At 49.8% G+C, this 24,703-nt stretch overlaps 1 protein-coding gene across 1 annotated transcript in view; it reads left to right on the forward strand.

Moving 5' to 3' along the window:
• Positions 1-2,004, forward strand: part of PPIL2 (peptidylprolyl isomerase like 2) — a 737,332-nt gene extending 735,328 nt beyond the window's left edge. The window contains exon 20 of the mRNA XM_069620060.1: positions 733-2,004. Coding sequence (XP_069476161.1) covers positions 733-832 — 100 coding nt within the window. The 3' untranslated portion in view covers positions 833-2,004. The remainder of the gene's footprint in view (positions 1-732) is intronic.
• The last annotated feature ends 22,699 nt before the right edge of the window (positions 2,005-24,703 follow it).

Genomic DNA, 24,703 nt, shown 5'->3' on the forward strand with positions numbered 1-24,703 from the left:
CTGTGCTTTCCACACCTTTAGCAGGACACACTTTATTGCAGTTTTAATTAGATGGGGGGTGTCACTTTCCAGTGGGGGAGTTTGTGGTGACGTGTCCAACAGCCAGCAAAAGAGTTTGCCTAGAGACACTTTTTTATGAAAACAAAGTGGCTTTTCAAATGTCACTGGTATTCTGTATGTGAAGCATAATATACATTACTTTTTGTCAACACGCACCATGTCCCCGACATTTTTCCTGTTAGCAGTAGTATATCTTCACATTTAAACTGCAGATGCACATGTCAAGCTGCTTTTGGGGTCAGTGTTTAAAAATCCTGCTTTTCAGGTGAAAGGGACCTTCAGTTTTCATTTGCAGCCACAAGCAAAGCATTTTTCGTGTCAGTGTTCAAAAATCCTGTTTTTCATGTGAAAGGGCCTTTTGTTTGGGGCCTTTTAACGCACCCCACAGATAGCAGTCAGTCAAGTATGGCCCTGTGCAACTTGAGAATGAAGATCACAAGCCTAGCTTGTAACCACTGTGAAAGGTTTCTTGCCATGTACTCCAACACTGGTGTTGGTGCCAGCTGCTGACAGCTTAAGCAGGGCCATGGGGTGGTCTCTGAAGCTAATGTGCTGAACAATACTGTGTTCCCTTTTTGCTGCTCATATAATGGACATTGCTGCCTCAAATAGATCTCGTCCTTCTTAGATGGGCAAAGTGACAAATAACCTTGACCTCTCTCTCCCTGTTAGGAAGCGGTCTGCTGAGGACAGCAGCCCCTCGACCAGCAGTGCCTCCACCAGCAAGAAGGAGAAATCTAGCCAAGTGTACGGCAACTTCAGCGCCTGGTAGCCACGGGACGACCACTCACAAATAAAGACGCAAGGACAGTAGGGTGCCCTACTCAGGGTCATGAGCAGCGCCCAATCAGGGATGATATTGTAGTTCTGGGAAGGGACTTGCTGGGGTCACAACATGTGCAATGACCAGCTCACAGCTGTGTGTTGACCAGACTGGGGGTGTTTAAGCCGGGGGGACGGAGCAAGGGGGGGGTTGGGGCATTGAAAGGCCTAGTGTTATGGATTGTACTCGCGACTATCCTACATTCATGAGTGCAACATGGTTGAGTCTTATTTTTTAGGACCAGGATAGCAAAGCTAGACCTCATAGGGCATTAAGGTGAGACAATCAGCCTGAGATTTGAATAGTGAAGCACTTTGATAATCAGGGTTCCGTGGTCTGATGGAAAACTGCCACCAATCTGCCCGGCGTGGTCCCTAAGACTCACGGGTGTCCACTGGAATACCCTTTGACCTTACTGATGGTCTCTCTGAGCTGCCATTTTGTGCAAGATGGTTTGACTGCACGCCACTAAAGTGCGTGCTGCCATATCTTCTTAAGGTGAGAGGTAGCCGCTGGCCTGTGCCATCTGGCCAGGTCGATATCTGCTTCAGAGCCCGAGGGCTCCTTCTTTCCTGGCACTGGCTGTGGCACCTTGGCAATGCTAACTCATGTGGGAGATGGTATGTCGCCTCGCCATGGCGGTGAAAGCATTGCAATAGAACACAGTGAGGGCCACCTCAGCTAGCTCAGGGGGTACTTCGGCTCTGCAAAGCAACCCAGGATTGTGCAACTTTTAGGCTTGTTAGAAATGTAACACTGTCACGCCACCATCCTTGCAAGCACAGAGCAGTGGGACAGGAGGCCCTGATTGGGGGGGGGGGTTCTGGCCTTGGGCATAGGTCACCTATGGCGATGGCACTGGCCTTGGGCAACTGCACTTTGTTCTTAACATTCTTGACGATTCCTTTGGGCACCTGCCTGTGGTCCATAATGCCTCTGACACTGTTTTTGTTTGAGATGCTTCCAGTCAATGGCCATTCTCTCTCCCCAAATGCACAGCTGTGTCCTGGATATTGGGGGCAACTGTGGCTATTTATAACTTTTTTACAGCGTCGCTTCCTGACGTTTTCAGGTCATGTGTTTCTTTTGTAATTAAAAAGCTACTTTTTACACATTCTGAATCCTTTTTTGTCTTGCTCATCCTCTTGCTTGCTTCACGCCTCCAGCGTTACCTAAGCGCTTAGTCAGGGTCTGTGTTGCTCCTCATCTGCCCTGTGATACTTGGGCGCGCGCAGCGCGGTCCTGCTCGCCGGATCTGCTCCACTGAGGCTGGGAACGTGCAGTGCTTTCTTTCTCTGCAGAAAGGTCAAGTCTTTTAGCAGTCCACTTCTATCGGTGGGAGCGGAAGGGCCTATGCTGAATTCTTGCCCTGCACCTCTTGCAGCAGCTGGTTATGAACTGGAAACAGTCCATTTCTATCGGTGGGAGTAGAAGGGCCTATGCTGAGTTCTTGCCCTGAACCTCTTCCAGCAGCTGGTTATGAACTGGAAACAGTCCACTTCTATCGGTGGGAGTAGAAAGGCCTATGCTGAGTTCTTGCCCTGCACCTGTTGCAGCAGCTGGTTATGAACTGGAGGTTGTTTTGAACGTGGCTCATGTTTAGGTGGTTAGTGGCAGCTCATGGCTACTGGTGATTGGATGAATGTTGGGAGTTGAGTTAAGCACATGCTACCAGTTATGGGCTATAGTGCTGCCTTGGTGCGTGGAAGTGTATATAGTGCTTAAATGCTGGCCCGCGTGGGCTATGTGGTGCTACGGTCTCCGCCTCTGTATTGCCTTGGTAAGTTGCAACAGTCTCCCGCTTGCTTGTCTTTGGGGTCACCCAGCTATCTCAAGTTTAGAACCAGGTGTTATAGTGGCATTTGGGGGCTTCTGGCCTGTCACATGGTCCCTCTCGAGAGCTTTATGTCCGTTGAGATAGCACAGTGAGTTGAGCGCTCGTTCTGACATCTGTCTGCAGCCTGGGGTCGATAAATTGAGCACCACGCAGAGGGATAATAATATCTGTTATTTCAGCGCTTAGATACCTGCTGGTTTGTAGTGCTATATAAAAACTAGTTATTAGGGCACAGAAGTTGTGTTGATAAACATGACCATTGAGTGGGAACCTCCAAAGATGCAAAGGCCACCTGGGGTCTGTCACGGGATCCGTACCGTAGAAGGGGCAACAGGTTAAAGAGAAATGCACAGGTATCTGTCAACTACCAGTCACCTTTTTCACTCCTTAAACATGTCACCAATCCCAGGAACCCGTTGACCGGGCAAACCAAATCCTCATTCCACTCTAGTCTGAGTCACGGGGTAGGTGTATTAGCGAAAACCTGGGAGCCATATCTTGAGAAGCTCTCCACTGCACCTGTGCTCTATTCCCAGTAGTTTGGACGGGGTTGTAGTCTGCGGTGTCTCCGCATCCAGACAGTCTCTCCTGCCCGCTCCCCTCCCATCTTCCATCTGGGGCACCTGACTCCCTGTCCCCTACCCACACCACGGCAGGCGGCATTCAATTGATGCCTGCCTTGGAGAACTGCTGGGTCCTGCACTCCTGAGCATTGGAGTTTAGCTCGGAGAAGACCCGGGTATCTTCCAGTTTACCAAATCCTCCATGAAGGTATTACTTTACATCTTTGCAGATGTATCTCATGGGTATAGTACATGCTTTGTGTTTGTGAACTGTAGACTAGACCCAGTGGACATCCTATTATTTATAGCTCTGAAGAATAAGTTCTGGGCCCCAATAGAGGGTGTCTTTTCCAACCGTTGCGTATACTCCGGTGGAGGAGCTCCTCAGTGGTAGCGTGGCCTGTCCTTTCCTCTGATTCTCCAACTTTGTCGGCGGGTCAACCACACAGCACTTTCAGAAAGTTAGCTGAAACATGGGCGCATTGGGCCAAACCATAGCCTCTCTCTACAAACGCTCAGCCTCCTTTACATCAGTGCTATTTTCCCTTGCCAACTTCATCTCTTTCTATGAAACTCTTTGGCGCAGTTTGGATCTGCTAAAGAATTGAGCGTTCTGCTCCACTCCAACTTGATCGAAGAGTAAATCTTTATTCCTATTGGGACCAGGTGCTCGATGAGTCACAAGTCAAATCCTGTCATTTTTGTAACAAGCGAAGTTGGGCTTGCAGTCTAGGTTGAATCCCTATAAACCTTTCCCTTAACATTTGGGGTGACTCCCTGCTCCAGTCCCCCTGCTGGAACAGATAGTACTACAGTGCAACCTCCCTAGAGCCTGTGTACCTCTACTGTCTGGCCTCTTCCTGTACTAGGGAGTGCCTAAAGGCTGTGGCCTTATGTCACGGACTCCTTCAGGGACTTTCTACGCAAGGGGCCAGTTTGATTGCCTTGTCGCCCCCAGAGGACCATATCTCAAGCTTTTCATCACTCGCCCATCTCCTCTGTCTCTCACCACACACACCACCTCCTGGTTTTACAACTCTGTCAGGTGACGGCAAACGTCAGGGAAATGTGCACAAGATAACATAGTGAATACTTAACAAACATGCACTCAGGAACCAAGCTACGTACACGTTCAAATAGATATATGCAAGGGGATTTTGGGTAAGCGCTTAGAAAGTCCTTATGATTACAAGGTAAGCCAGCAAGCTTCTCGTCCCTAATTGTGTTTACAGATACGATCAAATAAGTCCACAAATAGGGCAAGCAATGACCGGGTCTTTTAACCGACAGCCTTGGTGGTATTGAACCTAAAGACAACACTCACGAGGATGAGAGACGCCCCCTGAGATGCCAGCGAAGCCCATGAACCCTTCTAATCAAACAGGATCCTAAAAAGGCTGTAGCAGAAAAGGGAGAATAACTTCAATACATAAGACTCTTGACAAGTAGGAATAGTGCTTACAGGATAGTGATGAAAATGTAGGAATTCATCCAGGAACTGGATGCAACAGCAGGCCACTCCTATCCACAGGAAACCAAGGGAGACCTTCAGTGGAAAACCAGTAACAGACTCCAAGAGGAAGTCACGAAACAGGAGCAGGGGAAACAGTTACTAGCCCAAAGTCTTCTCACTCAGGGAAGGGAAGAGTGCAGACATTGCAATACTCTGAGAGGTGCGGAAAGGTGTGGAAGTGGAGGGCAGGCCAACATTTGGAAGGTCGTGTGGGGGGGACCCCACAGAGAGCCACAGTTTTGGGTCAGGGAATTAACAGACCCTGGTGAGGTGTGCGTTGTGAATGGAGACTGGATCCCCCCCCCCCCTCCGGGCAATAACAGGCAGACTACCCAAGAAAGTGAGAACATAAAAGAAGTCACCAACGTCTTTGCATAAGTCAGGAAACATTTATCACGGGACGGTGAAGTAGGCTCATGGCCAGCAGATTAAGTTAGGCACACTAGGCATGGATGATGGTCTGCGGGCACAATGAGGAGCGTTGAGGGGAATACTGGCTAGGCACACCCAAAAGGAGGGAGAGGGAGACGGGGAGGGAATGTGAGGGAGAGTGAGGGCAAGAGAAACCGAGTGAGTGATGGAGACTGCGCGGTACGTAGAGTGAGGGGCACAGAAAATGAGGGCACATTCAGAGAGAGAGGGGGAAGAGGCGCAGGGGTAGGAAAGGGAGTAAGCCAGATTGGGAAAAGTGTGCCTGCCTGGGTCTCTGTAGCTCCCTGGCCCCCACCCACACGTCCAGCACTGCAGCCAAGAAAGAGACCTAGCTTAGGTTCTCTGTCCAGTTATAAGGCTGTTGCTCCACCCCTGCAGAGCCCGCCCACAGGGTCTAAGGTGGAAGGGGCAGGGGTTATGACAGGGTGTAGGATGACGCATGCAGGCACAGGTCCCCCTACACAGCTGTCACTTCCCCCCTCCATAGTGGAGAAGAGTTTCTCAGGCAGACAGAATGTTTCCATGGGGCCAAGTGACAGGAAAAAGGGTGGAGATTCACAGGGGTCGGGGGGGTAGGCTGACACTTGCAGGCACCCCCCCCCCCCACCCCCCAGCTGTCTCAGGAAGGGGATGGAGGAAACAAGGTGGCAGGGGCATGCCAGGCGGCTAAACATCACATGATGCTCACTATGGTGGATGCACAGCCCCCTCCGCCATAACTGTCCCAGGAAGGGGGATGAAGGAACTAAGGGAGAAGGGGGCAGGGACATGAAAGGTGGGCAAACATCCAGAGACCACAGCAAAGGAAGGAGATGGAAGTGCTCCCCTCGCCCACCGCTGTGGTGACCACAGCTGTTCTCATGAGTCCAGGGAGGAAAAGGCGGGAATCAGAGTGTAGCATAGGCAGGCCCCCTTGCTGAGTAGGAAAGTCTACGTGACAAAGGGGAGTGGGCACAGGATGGGGGCAGCTGGGTACACATGCAAGGGCTAGGGAGGGGGAAGAGTTCCTCAGGAAGAGCTGATACACTGGCCATAAAACCGAAAGCTCTTTGCTGTGCCTGGGCTGGCAAACTGTGTACAAGATGAAAAATCATGCAATACATTAAAATGCACCATGTGACATGCCATACATGAAAATACATTGAAATGCAACAAGTCACCTATATGGGAAACGTAGGTATTCACCCATGGAAAGTCACTTCCACAGCCTCCTCCAGATTTATTTACTGCTTTGTGAGACTATCATAGATGAGGAATCTGTGGGAGGAAGGAGTCCATCAGAACAAATTGCTTACCTCTCTGTAATTTTCTTCCCGATGGATGTTCCCATGGATTCTTAATCGCCCTCCCTACCTGCCCCTCTTGGTGGATAACACAGGGCGTGTAGAGGTGTGGATTGGAGCTGATGCAGAGCCGCTGTGCCCCCCTATCTTTGCCTTGTCAATCACTGATACGAGTCCTGAGGCACTTCAGAGTCCATCCCAAACCCAAAGAGGACCCAAAGATCAAATGATGGTTAAGTGCTGCTAGGATTTGCAGATTCCAGGTTTCTCAAGACCAAGGGGGGAGGTCTGCAGTAGGTGCTCCCTTCCCTGCAGCCACAGCTGGGTTACAACCTTCCATGAACCCTCTGTTTCTAGATGCACCTTGCATTACAACCCCTACACAGAGGCGTTCACACTGGAAGGATGGAGAGGGCTGGGAACAGTGCCATGCTCCTGCCATTTGAAAAATGATCTGCAATGCACACATTATTCATCAGACTCCTGGGACTCTGGGAACCTTGCGGTGCCCTGACCTTTGTTGCTGGTTGAGCATCTGCTTCTCCTGGCAACTGGGCCAGTGTTGTTGGCTACCGGACAGCAACTCCATACCCTATCGGGTCACCTCACCTTCACCCAGAAACCTTACTGGGGGCTTCACAGTTTACGTATACGTGTTACCACCAGATCATGTGCAATGGTCAAAGGACTGGTGGTTGAGTCTCGACGCATACGGTGGTCTTGCACCTCCAGAAGATAGTATGATGGTCAAAGGACTGGTGGTTGGGGCTGGGCGCATGCGGTGGTCTTGCACCTCCAGAAGATAGTATGATGGTCAAAGGACTGGTGGTTGGGGCTGGGCGCATGCGGTGGTCTTGCACCTCCAGAAGATAGTATGATGGTCAAAGGACTGGTGGTTGGGGCTGGGCGCATGCGGTGGTCTTGCACCTCCAGAAGATAGTATGATGGTCAAAGGACTGGTGGTTGGGGCTGGGCGCATGCGGTGGTCTTGCACCTCCAGAAGATAGTATGATGGTCAAAGGACTGGTGGTTGGGGCTGGGCGCATGCGGTGGTCTTGCACCTCCAGAAGATAGTATGATGGTCAAAGGACTGGTGGTTGGGGCTGGGCGCGTGCGGTGGTCTTGCACCTCCAGAAGATAGTATGATGGTCAAAGGACTGGTGGTTGGGGCTGGGCGCATGCGGTGGTCTTGCACCTCCAGAAGATAGTATGATGGTCAAAGGACTGGTGGTTGGGGCTGGGCGCATGCGGTGGTCTTGCACCTCCAGAAGATAGTATGATGGTCAAAGGACTGGTGGTTGGGGCTGGGCGCATGCGGTGGTCTTGCACCTTCAGAAGATAGTGCGATGGTCAAAGGACTGGTGGTTGGGGCTGGACGCATGCGGTGGGGGGATTCGTGCATGGGTGCTGCCCATGCATGCACCGCATGGTGATTGCATGCATGACTGCCCGCACATGCTGCTGTGCGTCATGCTCGGATGACGAGCCCTTCCTGGGGACCACATACCCTGAGTATGGGTGAAAATGGGTGCATGAGTCACTGTGGTTAACTTGGACTGGACGTTATGGATTTGGCATGAGGGCCCTATTGGATTATTCCCATAAGCGTGGACTGTTGTCTGAGAAGGGCCCTATTCTTTTATATAGCCCTTTAGGCGCTCCAGTAAGGGTCTACACCTCCTCACTGCGCCCTAAAACGCATGGTCATTGTTCAGTGGGACTAAGATGACCCCGATATGTTCCACTTCTCTCCTTGCCCCATCATTTAGTCTCGGGAGGATAGCTCAGGGTGCAACGTGCTCGCCTTGGCAGCAAGAGGACACGGAGCACCATAGGTTCGATGCCCGGGTCCGCGCTTAGAAACCTCTGGGTATTAAGCGCGTTTATAAATATATGAAATCAGGAGGCCTGTTCCCCTGATGGATTCGATGGTTCTGCTTTCACGTGTAAGGCTAATGGGACCTTGATGGACATCGCTTGTCTGGGCAGTGACTTCAGCTTCAGCAATGACTGCCCTGCAGGCTTTCTTGCCGCAAGGGTCCAAACGGGCATTAGGAATGGGTGGGTTGTTCTCAGGACACCCCCTCTCCTTTCTGCAGAACATAGTTCTGCTTCTCAGCCGAGTTAGATTTTCATCCCATCTTTTTTTCTGAACCCTCTGTCCGAGGTAGAGAGGTCACTTCGCCGTCTCTGCTTGCACTCTATCGAAGCCATCCAATTATCCAAAAAGCGTTTTGTGACCTGCATGTGCCCTGCGCCTAGCTGGCAGAGCGGCTCTTGCGACTTCTGCCACCCAATGGGACTGGCCTCGCCTTCAGGAGAATCATTCACGTGCACAGTTATGGGCAAGGCCGCACCTGCCTGCCGCCTGTTAGAGGCCTGTTGTCAGCTAGAAAGCTCCTTGTTGGCCGCTTTGTGAATCCGTTTAACTTTTTGCTTGACTTTTGTGATACTCTATAATAAACGTGGCCCTTTAGGGTGCTTATGCCACCCAAAATGGGGAGCTGCTGCTACGCCCTCCCCCACGGCCGTGTACCTTAAAATGGCGGCTGGAAGAGTTGGGACCGTTTTGACCCCCTGTGGCATTTTCCCCTTCCTGGGGCTTTCACATGGAGCCCAGTTGTTTACAAGTTCAGTAACCAGGCAATTACTTTGCCGGCCTTCTGTGATTGGATGAACACTGGGAAGGACCATGTAGACGCTTTTCTGGTGTGAGCTCCTAGGGGCTGGGGTTGGGGCTGGGAACACCTGCCATCCTCTTAGAGTTCACATTTCCTGTGTTTGCCTGTGAAGATGGCAGCACACGAGTGTATGTGTTGCGCAGCACTGACTGGCATGTCACCCAAACGTTGACTCTAACCTCCAATCGCACACGCCCTGTTCTAACGTGTTGCCTTGTTTGTGGACCAGTATTTTGTCAACTGCTGGGATTTTGTGACGTCATTTCACCAAAATGACAGGGGTAGCGGAATTGACATCACACGACCTCTGAAGAAATCCCAGGAAGTGATGTCATTTGCCCACAGCCCCCACCCTGAAGTGACATCACGGGAAGCGATGGAACGCGACCATTCACCCCACGACAAAACAGGAAGTGGCATCACATAACATTGTCTGAGTACTCTACGATAAACATGGTCACGATATCACTGTTATGTGATATAAGTTTCATACAAGAATAGATCGCCATATGTATCTTTAGTATCAGTGTGTATAGGTGCATAACACACACACACACACTCTCTCTCTCTCTCTCTCTCAATGTAAACAACAAACAAAAATGACATCCACGATTTGATGCTGAGGTTTCATTTAAAGAATTTCAAATGATAGTACCTGTCTAATTATTACTAAGTTCTCCGGTTTCGTTTATAGAATTCAAAAGTAGCACCGTGGGTAATATGCCATCGTTTTAAAGGCATAATTTATAAAAACGTGTTAATATGGATAATTCTACACCTGCCTGCATGATTATTAAAGGACGTGTTATTTAGCACAACGAAGTCATCTGCACCCTTGCAGCAGTGTTCCATCGTTGAAGTTGAAGGGCTGTGCCTGGCCTCGGTTGCACTTGATTGGGGTTCGGTTTTTCTGGGGAGCGTAGCGGCACTTGTCCCTTTGTCAGCAGGGATCCTTACAGAGGGAACAAGATCAAACCTACCCCTCTCATCGACTTGATATGATAGGTTATTTATAACTCAGCTACGTAAGGGTTTGGTGCGCATTACCAAATAAACAAACAAACACGCTTAATACCCAGAGGTGTCTAAGCGCGGACCCAGGGATCGAACCTGTGGTGCTCCGTGTTGTCTTGCTTCCAAGGAGAGCACGTTGCTGCTGAGCTATCCTCCTGAGACTGCAGGCAGCGAGACTCATTGTGATTGTCAAGGTTTGTGACACACACAGTGTGTCATGTCAAAGCTTCATGTCACTAGCCAGCAGGGACTGCCAGGGGTGTTGGGACCCCAGACCCTATCCGGCCATGTGCTGCAAAACCAAAGGTAAGGAATGATTCACCGGACCTCAGGCAACATAGTCAAAGATGGACTATGGAAATGTCAGGAGGTTGCCAGGAATGTGTATGGATAACTGGCTGCCAGTTATTAAAGCCCCTGAGCTGGCCCCGGTTTATGGAGGGTACCCAAAATAAGTCTCTTGAGACTTCAGTCCAAAAACATCAGTCATCAGTAGTAGTAGTCTACATCCAATTGACCTATCAGGTGGCTGGAAACATGGGTGAGAACAGTGTAACGCCTGCATTTCTCCAGCAAGCTGAGACCCTTTCCTGGGTGCCACCATCTTGATTACGCGGAGGAAACAGGGTGCTGCAACCTGTTGCCTCCCCACGCCCACCACCCAAGACATCCCGCACCCTTCCCCAACTCGCCACCCTCCTTCCCCACTAACATGCTGGACCACAGCTTTGTGTTCCACTCCAGGTGCTCAGTCTTGCCTGTGGCTGCCGTAGACATAGAAAAGGGACCCTGTCCCGTTTCTATTTACTATGGCAGAAGCCATCTAGGTGTTTTTTTTAACTTGAGATTGGGCTCACGCAGTACATTAATAAAACTATTCTCATCCTAGACAAATCCAGGGATGCAAACAGGAATCTACACCGCTTAGAGGGGGTGCGGGAGAGTGGGGGAGTACAGGGCCAATAACTGCCTTCAGCCTGCACTTTGCTCAGGCCTGCCTAGGCTCGGGCTGGCACGGTGTGACCAGCCCTGTATGCCCCCCGAGGTGGGGGTGATTGCTACATTCAACTAGGCATGACCGGAGAAAGGGGAACTATGCACTAACTGCAGTATTCACTAAAATGATTAATGTATGCCAAACATCCAGGCCAAGTTGTCCCGGGAGGATGGCTCAGCGGCAACATGCTCGCCTTGGAAGCAAGACAACAAGAAGCAACAGAGGTTTGATCCCCGGGTCCGCGCTTAGAAATCTCTGGGTATTTAAGAGCATTATAAATGTGCAAAGAAGACAAAAACAATTACACAACTAAAAAAAAAAAAAAAAATTCCTGTAACAGCGCCTCAATGTCCGCGGGCTGTGTGAGCACTTTAAAAATGCACACAAAAAAAGTCTAGGTCTAACAGGACTACCTCATCAGTATGTTGATGCGACAAAATGACTATTGCTCTGCTGGAGTGAGAGGACGAGTAGCGGCAAAACTGCCTACTCTGCCCCACACTACTACCAAGGCAGCAGTGATTCCCATCATAAAGGTGAAACTGGCCCAGCCCAGCAGGTACACCTCCTTTGCCTCACCTCTTAATTCCGACTGAGGGCAGGCTAATTCTCCTGGATGGATCTTCGCTGATAACATTATTTCTAAAAATTATTGGGCATTTATAAAGGCGCATATACATCAAGCAATTTGTTTTTCAAAGCGCCCACAGGGCAAGGGAAGGGAACAAGGGAAACAGCAATACAATGGAAAAATGCAAAATACAAAAGCGTCCTTACTAGGCCTTGTGAACATTCGGATCATGCAAGTGCAGGGAAAAGAAGGGACGGATACGTGCTATGGTTCCCACAAAGGGATGAAGTGCCAGAGTTGTAGAGGCAAAAGGTAAGTGCAAGGGTTGGATGAGAAGGCGGCAAGTAAGTGTCAACTAGTGACCACAGGATGGAGATGGGGGGGGTCACGATCCCAACAAATAAGTGCAGACCTGTGAGACAACAGGCCAAGTGGTGCCCGAAGGCAAGTGCAGAGCGATGGCGGATGCTGTGGGCGATTGGACAGAGGGCCAGGACCCAGGAGGGTACATAAGGGTCCAGGCCACCAATCAACAGCTACTGTGTGGGTTAGCATCAGGGCCGTCACGAGGGTGGCCAGGGGGGGCAAACTGCCCAAGGCCTCGCGGACCCCTCTCCTAAGCAGAAGGCAGCACAGTCCACCCGTGTCATTTTATTCACACGGGGGACTGTGCTGCCCCTGCAATGATTTTGCTGTTTGTTGCGAAGCCGTTTGGCTCCGCAACAAACAGCAAAATAATGGGAGACAGCAGGTCTCAGAAGTGAGCTCTGCTGCCTCCCGTCATTCAGCTGAAAACCTGGACATGCTGAATGACAAGAGAGGACTCCTCTCCTGTCAGTCAGTGTGTTCATGTTGCTCAGTGTGACCACACTGACTGATGGGAGAGGACTCCTCTCCTGTCAGTCAGTGTGTTCACGTTGTCAGCGTCATCACACTGACTGATGGGAGAGGAGTTCTCTCCTGTCAGTGTGTTCACGTTGTCAGCGTCATCACACTGACTGATGGGAGAGGAGTTCTCTCCCATCAAGCAGCATGTCTACGTGTCGGCTGCGTGGATGCTTTTGAAGGGTGCATGGAGGTAAGGTAAGTGTTTTTTTTATTTTAAATTAAATGTGTATATATTTGTATTTAAATGAAATTAGTATGTGTATGAATACATGCGGGCATGTTGGTGTTTGTTTGTGTCAATGCTGTGTTTGGTTTTATGTATGCATGCATGTAAGGAGTTGTGTAACTGGTGGATGAATGCATGGGTGAAAGGGTTTTTATGTGAGTGTGTGTTCAGCCCCACCCCTAAATGTAGCCTCCCTGGGGGGCCACCTCTTTAAGAGGTGGATTCATGGCATTAGAGGTGCACCTAGGCTAAAATGTCAAGGGGGTGGGGCGAAGACTTCTAATGTTGGGAGAGGCGTTAACTTCAGAGGCTGCGAGGGGGGGTGCAAACTTACTTGTGTGGGGGCATCTAACATCTTTCCACACTGGAATTAGACTATCCATCCTGGTGAAGCTTTAATGTTAGAAGCAGGTAACTCTCGCCCCGTTTCTGAAATGTCACACTTAAGTACTTCTGTGAGAATCGCCACTTCCCTGCTAATCGCTCCCCTAGCATGGAAGTGCTAACCCCACATCACAATTACCTAATAATGTATGCTTATGAATGCAGGTGCTAACAGTGAAATGTTTTATGTTAGTAATTGCAGGGCCTTTGTTAACAGCAAAGCCCAGGCCCCGTTTAATGTCTGTGGGGGTCATTACGAGGTAAGAGGTAACCATGCCGCTATTAGCGGCATGGCTACCCCCTTACTGGGTACCGGGTTCCTTGAATGAGGAATTACCGGGCCATTCTGATCTTGAAGGGCCCGGTAATTCCTCATTCAAGGAACCCGGACCTGGTACATCCCCATTCCCATTCGAGCCCCCATAGAGCTCAATGGGAATGGGGAGCATGCTAACAACTGGCGCTTTAAAAACGGGCTCGTTGTTAGCATGCTGGGCTGCTCGCGGGACCCGCTAAGGCCGCCTGGTAAAACCAGGCGGCCTTAGCGGGTCCCGCGAGGAGACTCGTAATGAGGCAGTGGGGGGTTAACGGGGCCGGCAGCTCTACCGGCTCCGTTCACCCCCTACTGCCAGGGTCGTAATGACCCCCTGGGTCTTGTTCCATCTGCCCACGCTCTGTTGGTCAGCCCGGAAGGGGCTGGGTGACAGCTTTGAAAGCGGATAGTGAGTGGGGTCAATAAACCCATTGTGCTGTCGGTCTCCCCACTGAGGGATGGCATCTGGCCCTTTCAGCTTTTACAGTTAAAATGGCCCCCCAAGTTGTTTCCCCCATATTGGCAGTCTTATGACACATAAACCTACTGATAATCTGCAGCTTTTAACCACCTTGCAGCATTATTTTGACTTCATTATTGATTTAAGCACTCCACCGGTGCCTTGGACTATTTTTCCAATCAGTAAGACAAGGGTTGCCCCCAAACATCAAAGAGAAATGGGCCCCCACCAGCCCTGACAAATCTTCAGCCAGCCCTGCTCCCACTTCCCTCCGAATTCCCTGAGCCCAGCTAGGAAGCCAAATAGCTATTGCACCTTCCCTTTGGCCACTAGTCGTACCTTTCACCCCAATTCAGAGGCTGTTTACTTTCATAATACTATGCTAATCTCTGGCGAGGAGGGCTATCTAAAAGCTGAGACCAGAAGTTAAGACTTTGGTTTTATCAAAGTGAGTCTGTTGATATCGCATGGATAGGTTTTTGTGTTCTGCATGTTTGAAACTGATGCCGCTCCTTAACGATCTGCTCAATGGTGTTGCGCTAATGCACAGCATTCTTTTTGTTTGGGTTATTCGGTGTGCCACCAATAAGCCAAAACTATTGCTTTAGCGAACAGACAGAGGTGGAAATAGACATTTTTTCTGGGGCATCCCTCCTACCGTAGTGAAAGAGGGTCCAGCGACGGGAGGATTAGTAGGGTGTAGGGCAGGTATTTTAGTCACCCCATGAACATTTGCCTCTTCCCCGTCAGAGGATTTATCGTCAGAAAAGTTCAAAATCTGCACCCCTTTTAAACCTAAAAACAGCACATCAATATTTCCCGTACAGTGCAACATTGACAAGTGATTTCACAGGGCTCCCACTCAGACCCTAAAGTGGTTTTATGGGGAAGTGTCTCACTTTGGAACCTAGCCGCCACGGTTCAAATCCCTGCCCAATTTAGTTTAAAGCATGAACACACCACAGCCTTCTAAAATAAACATATAGTGAACATAGATTTCCCAGATTGTGGAGCTTTATCTGAGATCTGGCGAGTAATTTTTTGCGAGATCCTGGATCTGGGAAGATCTGTTGCAATGACAGGATTGAGTACAGATAGGAAGAAATGGCATATGAGGAGGGACACAAAGCTTGTAAATGTTGTTTAGTTATTTGCCCACACATTGACTTCTCCTGGCCATGCTAATCCCTATGGAAATTCTCATCCAGTTCCTGCCCTCCCCACCCAAAACACCTCCTCGTTGGAACTCTGAGCTAGCTTTCAACAAGCCTTGCCATCAAACATTGCCCTCAATGTGACTGAAAGTGTTTTCTCAAAGGAGTCTTCTGAGAGTTAATGAATCCACTGCAGTTGTAAACACAGAACTGGTGTAATAAAAATATCTTGATCAGGTCTGCCTTCGGCCACTCGATTTAAAAGCAGCCTGCATGCCTTTAGCTGAAGTCCTGTTAAAAACAAGCATTGGCAAAGCCAACAGTTTTGGCTTGTGTATAAGTATTTGGCATTTTCGAGGCACTGCTATTAGCTGCTCAGGTACCCAAACCATTTTGCACCTGGCACCATCAACGGCCAGCTAATACCAATACAAAGTGCCTTTCCCATGCGTACACAAAAGCCCAAACTGTTAGCATTGCCAATGCTCTTTTTGCTTTACCCTTGATGCACAGGACTATGCATCAAGGTTAAAGCAACCATACTAATTGGCCAAATTGGCCCACATTGAATTTAGGCTAATATAGCCAGTAATAACACTAATGGTGCACAGTCAGCCTGGACATACTTTCTGTGGCATCGCATTTTTACTGGCTGGGAGTTTCTGTGGCATGGCATTTCTACTGGCTAGGAGTCTGTACATGGTAATAATGGCACATATTGATGCAGCCTACATGGACATACATGAGAACGACAAGCATGAATATATTTTTATACTAGTATATGTTGTGTGGAAAGGTGGCATGAAATGTATTGGAAAATGTTTTTGTGCACGGTTTGTGATTTGCAACTATTGGGATTTTCCATGTGCTTCCATAGAAAACCAATTGCAAACTGTATGGATTTCTACCCAATTTTGCAAAGAAAGTGCTGTAAAATGCATAATTTTCACCCAATGTTTGAAACATGTTCTTGGGAGTGAGAATCCCCCCTCAAGCAACCCTTGTTTGGTTTAGTCTCCCCTTACTATGCTGATCCTGCATAATTGGCACAAACATTTAAGCCTGAAGTTCAGAAATGTGCCAGCCTCCACTGTACATTATTTGTCGATGTGTGTTTTAATGCGCACATCGTGGCAGGGTGCTCCTTAATGATATGGCATTTATAACGCGCCTGTACACAAGTGTTTCTAGGTGCGACAAGGGAAGGAGGGGAAACAAAAAAAGGAGGACAAAACACTGATCTTACCAGGCCTTGTGTCATTCAGATCGTGCAAGAGCAGGGAAGGGGGAGGGGAGAAGTGCAGAGGGTGGGGTAGGATGGAGAAGTGCAGGAAGAAAGGAGAAACAAGACTGCAGCCAACAGGTGGCAAGTGTGGGTACTAATAAGTGCAGCCAACGGGTGGAGAATAAGTGCAAGAGAGGGGACTGTAGGGTTACAGATACAGACCACAATTGCAGAGGAGCCAAGAGGCTGTGCGGGATTGTAACTGGACAGGCAGGGACCTGGGCACGAATTCAGAGGGTAAGCAATGCCTGGATCAGGCAGGTGATCAGCAAGGGAGAAGAAGAGAGAAGGCAGAAGCAAAGAGAAAGGTCTTGAGGTGCTTCTGGAACCGGAGATGGTTCTGCTCAAGCTTCAGAGAGGCAGGGAGGCTGTTTCCAGAGGGAGGCCGCAGCTGAAGAAAGCGATCTGCCCCCAAATCTTTGTTTGGAAAAGTGACTGACCCGCAGAGAGTTGGAGGTGGCAGAGCAGAGAGCTCATGTCATCCTATATATATTTATGCATATGGTACAAAAGTTAGTCTGCCATAAACCTTTCTTCAGTCGAGAAATCTAACTTTGCTGTAGTTGATTTGCAGTTGCAATAATAAACCATATTTGGGAGTCTGCACTCAAACTCAAGGACAGATTTCTCAAGTCTCCTGTTTGCGTAGGTGCTGCCGCTGGCCCAGTGCAAAATATTGGAAGAGTTGGAAAAGGGCCTTCTTGGCAAGGTGCAGGATGTGAGGAATGAAAGGGAGAGAGGAGTCGAAGATAACTCCCAGGTTTCTGGCCTCAGAGGAAGGAGAAGGGGAGAAGCCCATTGAGGGTGGCCAGAGTGAAGGGGACAAAAGGGGGAACAGGAGCCCTGATAGGAAGAATCTCAGTCTTGCTGACATTGAGACAGAGGTCATTGGTGGTACACAAGGATTGGATAGCCGACAGACAGTCAGGGATGATGGAGGAGGTTAGAAGAGAAGCAGATGGTAGTCCGAAGAAGAGTTGGGTGTCATCTGCGTAACACTGGAAGTGTGGTGAGAAAGTGGAGATAAGGTGAGCAAGAAGAGCGAGATAGATGTTGAAAAACTAGGGCAAGATGATAGAGCCCTGGGGGACACCACAGGTGGAGAAAGAGGTGAATGAGGAGAAAGCGCACAAGGTAACTTGTGCGGGATGGTCAGTGAGGAAGGCGGTCAGCCTGTCCAGTGCCCACTCCGAGATACCAAGGGTATTGTGGCACTGTTTTATGAGGATGGGGTGGTTCATTGTATCAAATGCAGAGGAGAGATCATGTAGAATGAGAACAGCAGGTGAGTTGGAATCAATAGATACAATCAGTTCTTCACAGGTGTTCAGGAGAGCAGTTTCCATGCCTCTGGATGCTCAATCCAGATTGACGGTCATGCAGGCAACCAATGAGTTCGGTGTGCTGGGTCATTTGGGGGAAGAGCAACTTCTCCAGAAGTTTCCCAAGGAAGGGAGTGAGAGAGATGGGGGCGGTAGTTAGCTGGACCTGAGGAGTCGGCCGAAGGCTTTTTCAGGACAGGGCACACAAGGGAGTGCTTGAGGGAAGAGGGGAAAGGCCCAGTGGCAAGAGAATGATTGCAGAGGTCAGTGACTGCAGGGGCAAGCGAGCCAATGTTGTCCTTAATAGTTCTGGAGGGTCAGGGGGAGTCCTGTTTGGAAGAGCCTTTCATAGAGCGGACAACTCTAGTGACCTTGTCAGGTGTGATAGGAGAAAAGGAGAGAGTGGAGGTTAGGGGAGGAGCATGGTGAGGATGAGGGAGAAATCAGGATGTCCCGAGTTTTAGCTATGAAGTGGTTGGCCAGTGCAGTGCAAAGGGCCTGGGAGGGGTGAGGCGAGGTAGAGACTGCAGATGGATTGGCTAGTTCTTTACAGATTTTAAAGAGTTCAGACGTGTTGTTTGAAGCTCCAGAGATACGGGCCTGGATGCAAGTCCTCTTCTTGGAGCAGATGGATAGGCAATATTGCCTTTGGAGAAGGCGACAGGCCAGTTTGTCAGAGGATGAGCCTGAGGTCTTTCACTTCCGTTCAGCAGCTCTGCACTTGCGTTTCAGGGCTGCTAGATCAGAATAGTACCAGGTTTTACGCTTAGAGGCAGGTTTTATGCGGATCTTAATGAAAGGGATGAGAGTATCAAGAGTGTGAGTGCGAGTTAGATTGTTGAGAGCAGAGTCATTAGGAGTCGGAGGTGGAAGCGAAACCAGCAACTGACACTCTCTTCTTGGGGAGGATGTCTGCAAACAAGGTTGGAGAGAGTGGTCAGACCAGGAAAGAGGAGTAGAGATTGGGGGACAGAGCAAGAGATTGGAGTGGATGATATTGAGGGTGTGTCCAGCCGAGTGGGTAGGGCCGGAGGGGAGAATAGAGAGGATGTGAGCGGTGTAGAGGTCGAGGAAGAGAATGGAACCCACAATTGAGTCAAAGTGGATGCTGACATCACCCAAAAGGAGAAGATTGGAGGTTGATGTAAGAAGAGAGGAGGAGAAGTCGGCCCATTCTGAGAGAAAAGCGACGATGGGGCCTGAGGGCCTGTAGATGGTAGCAATTATCAAAGAGGAAGTGGGAAAGATGCCAGGCTTTCAAAGGAGGGGTGGGGCTGGGTGGTTATGATTGAAGAAGGGACCCACTCGGGGAAGATCAAGGCTACACCACCAAGGCTTTGAGATGATCTTGAAGCCATCGGAGAGAAGGGAGTCAAAGGCAGTGACTGAGCTGGCATTGAACCACATATTGGTCAGAGCAACGATGTTAAGATCAAAGTCTTCAAGGAGGAGGCAGATGTCAGAAGAATGTTTAATAGCAGAGCAAGCATTCAGCGTGATTAAGTGCAGCTGGTCAACAACTTTGAAGGCATTCTGAGGAGGGGTACAGGGAGGTGGTAACACCCCATCATCGGAGGAGGTGAAGGAGGTGCTGAGAGAGAGAGGGAGGAGTAGCAGGAAGATAGTTGATGAGAGATGGCAGGCACTGGTGAAAGAGGAGGAGATTGGTTTGAGGACCCTGGGTCATGACGGTGCCATTGTGATGTTAATGATGCACCTGGACAATGAGAAGCCAGCCAAGAGGACTTCCCATCAGGTGCCACCATTAATGGGAGAGGAAGGGGAGAGTATGGAAATCGGATGTAGAGTCCATAGATTAGGAGGGAGACAGAAAAGAGGATGTCATTGACAGTTTGTCTGGATGTGGCACTGACGTAAGTGTCTGTGATAGGCAGTCCAGGATTACAAGAAAGGGGATCTTTTAAAAAAACTTTTTCAACCCAAACCGCTTTAGTAAAAGTAGCACAGGTTTTTCAGGGAAGGATTTCTGCAATTGCTAGTGTGCACTGATCTGTTCTTGCATAGAAAAGGGGGCTTACATGTTACTATGGTCCCAAAAAGCAGACCAAGGCCAATGTTCCCTCTAAGATGCACAGCTGGGCGCCATACACTTTTGTTTTCCCAGCTGCGCACAATTTGTCATCACACTTGCTTCTGATTGGTGTAAAGGAAACCAATCAGCATGGAGTGCGTGCCAACATGTGCGTGTGTTCTTGGCTGCGCACTGTTTTTTTCTTTTCCTGACATGGAAGACCCTGGTGGACGCTCGAGACTGCCTCGGCCCGCATAAACGCAGCCGTGTTCGGAGGCCTCATGAGCAAAGCCATTCCTGAGGAGGCTGCTTTCCAGTCAGTGGCTTGGGAGGACTACAGAACCGAAATAAAACTGGAATGGGGGAATATCGAGGGGCAAGCTAGGCGTAATCCTGGCCTGGCCCACTGTGGTGTATCTGGAGAGTAGTGAATGGATTTAGAGGCCAGCCTGACTCTGGAGAGTCTTGCAGAGTAGAACACACTGTTCAGGGGATACGTGGGAAAGGCAGCTGAAGTGCATGTAACACGTCTATGTTAGGAACGCGTCAAACTTCGTCAGGCATCACCGAGTCAAACTGAGGCGTCCTGGCTGCATCGTGTTAGCATGGCCATCCTATACATTGCATCCCCTCAGAATCAGTCAACACACCTGCGAAAGAATCAGCGTTTGGCACGAGGCATCGTGGCGGCATCGTGTTAGCATGGCCATCCTATAGATTGCATCCCCTCAGAATCAGTGAACACACCTGCGAAAGAATCAGCGTTTGGCACGAGGCATTGTGGCTGCATCGTGTTAGCATGGCCATCCTATACATTGCATCCCCTCAGAATCAGTGAACACACCTGCGAAAGAATCAGTGTTTGGCACGAGGCATGTGGCTGCATCGTGTTAGCATGGCCATCCTATACATTGCATCCCCTCAGAATCAGGCATCCCCTCAGAATCAGTGAACACATCTGCGAAAGAATCAGCGTTTGGCACGAGGCATCGTGGCTGCATCGTGTTAGCATGGCCATCCTATACATTGCATCCCCTCAGAATCAGGCATCCCCTCAGAATCAGTGAACACATCTGCGAAAGAATCAGCGTTTGGCACGAGGCATCGTGGCTGCATCGTGTTAGCATGGCCATCCTATACATTGCATCCCCTCAGAATCAGGCATCCCCTCAGAATCAGTGAACACATCTGCGAAAGAATCAGCGTTTGGCACGAGGCATTGTGGGTGCATCGTGTTAGCATGGCCATCCTATACATTGCATCCCCTCAGAATCAGTGAACACATCTGCGAAAGAATCAGCGTTTGGCAGGAGGCATTGTGGGTGCATCGTGTTAGCATGGCCATCCTATAGATTGCATCCCCTCAGAATCAGTGAACACACCTGCGAAAGAATCAGCGTTTGGCACGAGGCATCGTGGCGGCATCGTGTTAGCATGGCCATCCTATAGATTGCATCCCCTCAGAATCAGTGAACACACCTGCGAAAGAATCAGCGTTTGGCACGAGGCATTGTGGCTGCATCGTGTTAGCATGGCCATCCTATACATTGCATCCCCTCAGAATCAGGCATCCCCTCAGAATCAGTGAACACATCTGCGAAAGAATCAGCGTTTGGCAGGAGGCATCGTGGCTGCATCGTGTTAGCATGGCCATCCTATAGATTGCATCCCCTCAGAATCAGGCATCCCCTCAGAATCAGTGAACACATCTGCGAAAGAATCAGCGTTTGGCACGAGGCATTGTGGGTGCATCGTGTTAGCATGGCCATCCTATACATTGCATCCCCTCAGAATCAGTGAACACATCTGCGAAAGAATCAGCGTTTGGCACGAGGCATTGTGGCTGCATCGTGTTAGCATGGTCATCCTATACATTGCATCCCCTCAGAATCAGGCATCCCCTCAGAATCAGTTAACACATCTGCGAAAGAATCAGCGTTTGGCACGAGGCATTGTGGGTGCATCGTGTTAGCATGGCCATCCTATAGATTGCATCCCCTCAGAATCAGTGAACACATCTGCGAAAGAATCAGCGTTTGGCAGGAGGCATCGTGGCTGCATCGTGTTAGCATGGCCATCCTATACATTGCATCCCCTCAGAATCAGTGAACACATCTGCGAAAGAATCCGCGTTTGGCACGAGGCATTGTGGGTGCATCGTGTTAGCATGGCCATCCTATACATTGCATCCCCTCAGAATCAGGCATCCCCTCAGAATCAGTGAACACATCTGCGAAAGAATCAGCGTTTGGCACGAGGCATTGTGGGTGCATCGTGTTAGCAGGGCCATCCTATACATTGCATCCCCTCAGAATCAGTGAACACATCTGCGATAGAATCAGCGTTTGGCACGAGGCATTGTGGCTGCATCGTGTTAGCATGGCCATCCTATAGATTGCATCCCCTCAGAATCAGGCATCCCCTCAGAATCAGTGAACACATCTGCGAAAGAATCAGCGTTTGGCACGAGGCATTGTGGCTGCATCGTGTTAGCATGGCCATCCTATACATTGCATCCCCTCAGAATCAGGCATCCCCTCAGAATCAGTGAACACATCTGCGAAAGAATCAGCGTTTGGCACGAGGCATCGTGGGTGCATCGTGTTAGCATGGCCATCCTATAGATTGCATCCCCTCAGAATCAGTGAACACATCTGCGAAAGAATCAGCGTTTGGCACGAGGCATCGTGGGTGCATCGTGTTAGCATGGCCATCCTATAGATTGCATCCCCTCAGAATCAGTGAACACATCTGCGAAAGAATCAGCGTTTGGCACGAGGCATCGTGGGTGCATCGTGTTAGCATGGCCATCCTATAGATTGCATCCCCTCAGAATCAGTGAACACATCTGCGAAAGAATCAGCGTTTGGCACGAGGCATTGTGGCTGCATCGTGTTAGCATGGCCATCCTATACATTGCATCCCCTCAGAATCAGGCATCCCCTCAGAATCAGTGAACACATCTGCGAAAGAATCAGCGTTTGGCACGAGGCATCGTGGCTGCATCGTGTTAGCATGGCCATCCTATACATTGCATCCCCTCAGAATCAGGCATCCCCTCAGAATCAGTGAACACATCTGCGAAAGAATCAGCGTTTGGCACGAGGCATCGTGGCTGCATCGTGTTAGCATGGCCATCCTATACATTGCATCCCCTCAGAATCAGGCATCCCCTCAGAATCAGTGAACACATCTGCGAAAGAATCAGCGTTTGGCACGAGGCATCGTGGGTGCATCGTGTTAGCATGGCCATCCTATACATTGCATCCCCCTCAGAATCAGTGAACACACCTGCGAAAGAATCAGCGTTTGGCAGGAGGCATCGTGGCTGCATCGTGTTAGCATGGCCATCCTATACATTGCATCCCCTCAGAATCAGGCATCCCCTCAGAATCAGTGAACACATCTGCGAAAGAATCAGCGTTTGGCACGAGGCATTGTGGGTGCATCGTGTTAGCATGGCCATCCTATACATTGCATCCCCTCAGAATCAGTGAACACATCTGCAAAAGAATCAGCGTTTGGCACGAGGCATTGTGGGTGCATCGTGTTAGCATGGCCATCCTATACATTGCATCCCCTCAGAATCAGGCATCCCCTCAGAATCAGTGAACACATCTGCGAAAGAATCAGCGTTTGGCACGAGGCATCGTGGGTGCATCGTGTTAGCATGGCCATACTATACATTGCATCCCCTCAGAATCAGTGAACACATCTGCGAAAGAATCAGCGTTTGGCACGAGGCATCGTGGCTGCATCGTGTTAGCATGGCCATCCTATAGATTGCATCCCCTCAGAATCAGTGAACACATCTGCGAAAGAATCAGCGTTTGGCACGAGGCATCGTGGCTGCATCGTGTTAGCATGGCCATCCTATACATTGCATCCCCTCAGAATCAGTGAACACACCTGCGAAAGAATCAGCGTTTGGCACGAGGCATTGTGGCTGCATCGTGTTAGCATGGCCATCCTATACATTGCATCCCCTCAGAATCAGTGAACACATCTGCGAAAGAATCAGCGTTTGGCGCGAGGCATCGTGGCTGCATCGTGTTAGCATGGCCATCCTATACATTGCATCCCTTCAGAATCAGTGAACACACCTGCGAAAGAATCAGCGTTTGGCACGAGGCATCGTGTTAGCATGGCCATCCTATACATTGCATCCCCTCAGAATCAGGCATCCCCTCAGAATCAGTGAACACATCTGCGAAAGAATCAGCGTTTGGCACGAGGCATCGTGGCTGCATCGTGTTAGCATGGCCATCCTATACATTGCATCCCCTCAGAATCAGGCATCCCCTCAGAATCAGTGAACACATCTGCGAAAGAATCAGCGTTTGGCACGAGGCATCGTGGCTGCATCGTGTTAGCAGGGCCATCCTATACATTGCATCCCCTCAGAATCAGTGAACACATCTGCGAAAGAATCAGCGTTTGGCACGAGGCATCGTGGCTGCATCGTGTTAGCAGGGCCATCCTATACATTGCATCCCCTCAGAATCAGTGAACACATCTGCGAAAGAATCAGCGTTTGGCACGAGGCATTGTGGCTGCATCGTGTTAGCATGGCCATCCTATACATTGCATCCCCTCAGAATCAGTGAACACACCTGCGAAAGAATCAGCGGTTGGCACGAGGCATCGTGGCTGCATCGTGTTAGCAGGGCCATCCTATACATTGCATCCCCTCAGAATCAGTGAACACATCTGCGAAAGAATCAGCGTTTGGCACGAGGCATTGTGGCTGCATCGTGTTAGCATGGCCATCCTATACATTGCATCCCCTCAGAATCAGTGAACACACCTGCGAAAGAATCAGTGTTTGGCACGAGGCATGTGGCTGCATCGTGTTAGCATGGCCA

Source organism: Ambystoma mexicanum, chromosome 10, assembly GCF_040938575.1.
Source record: "Ambystoma mexicanum isolate Mex_15411 chromosome 10, UKY_AmexF1_1, whole genome shotgun sequence".
Classification (NCBI taxonomy): domain Eukaryota; kingdom Metazoa; phylum Chordata; class Amphibia; order Caudata; family Ambystomatidae; genus Ambystoma; species Ambystoma mexicanum.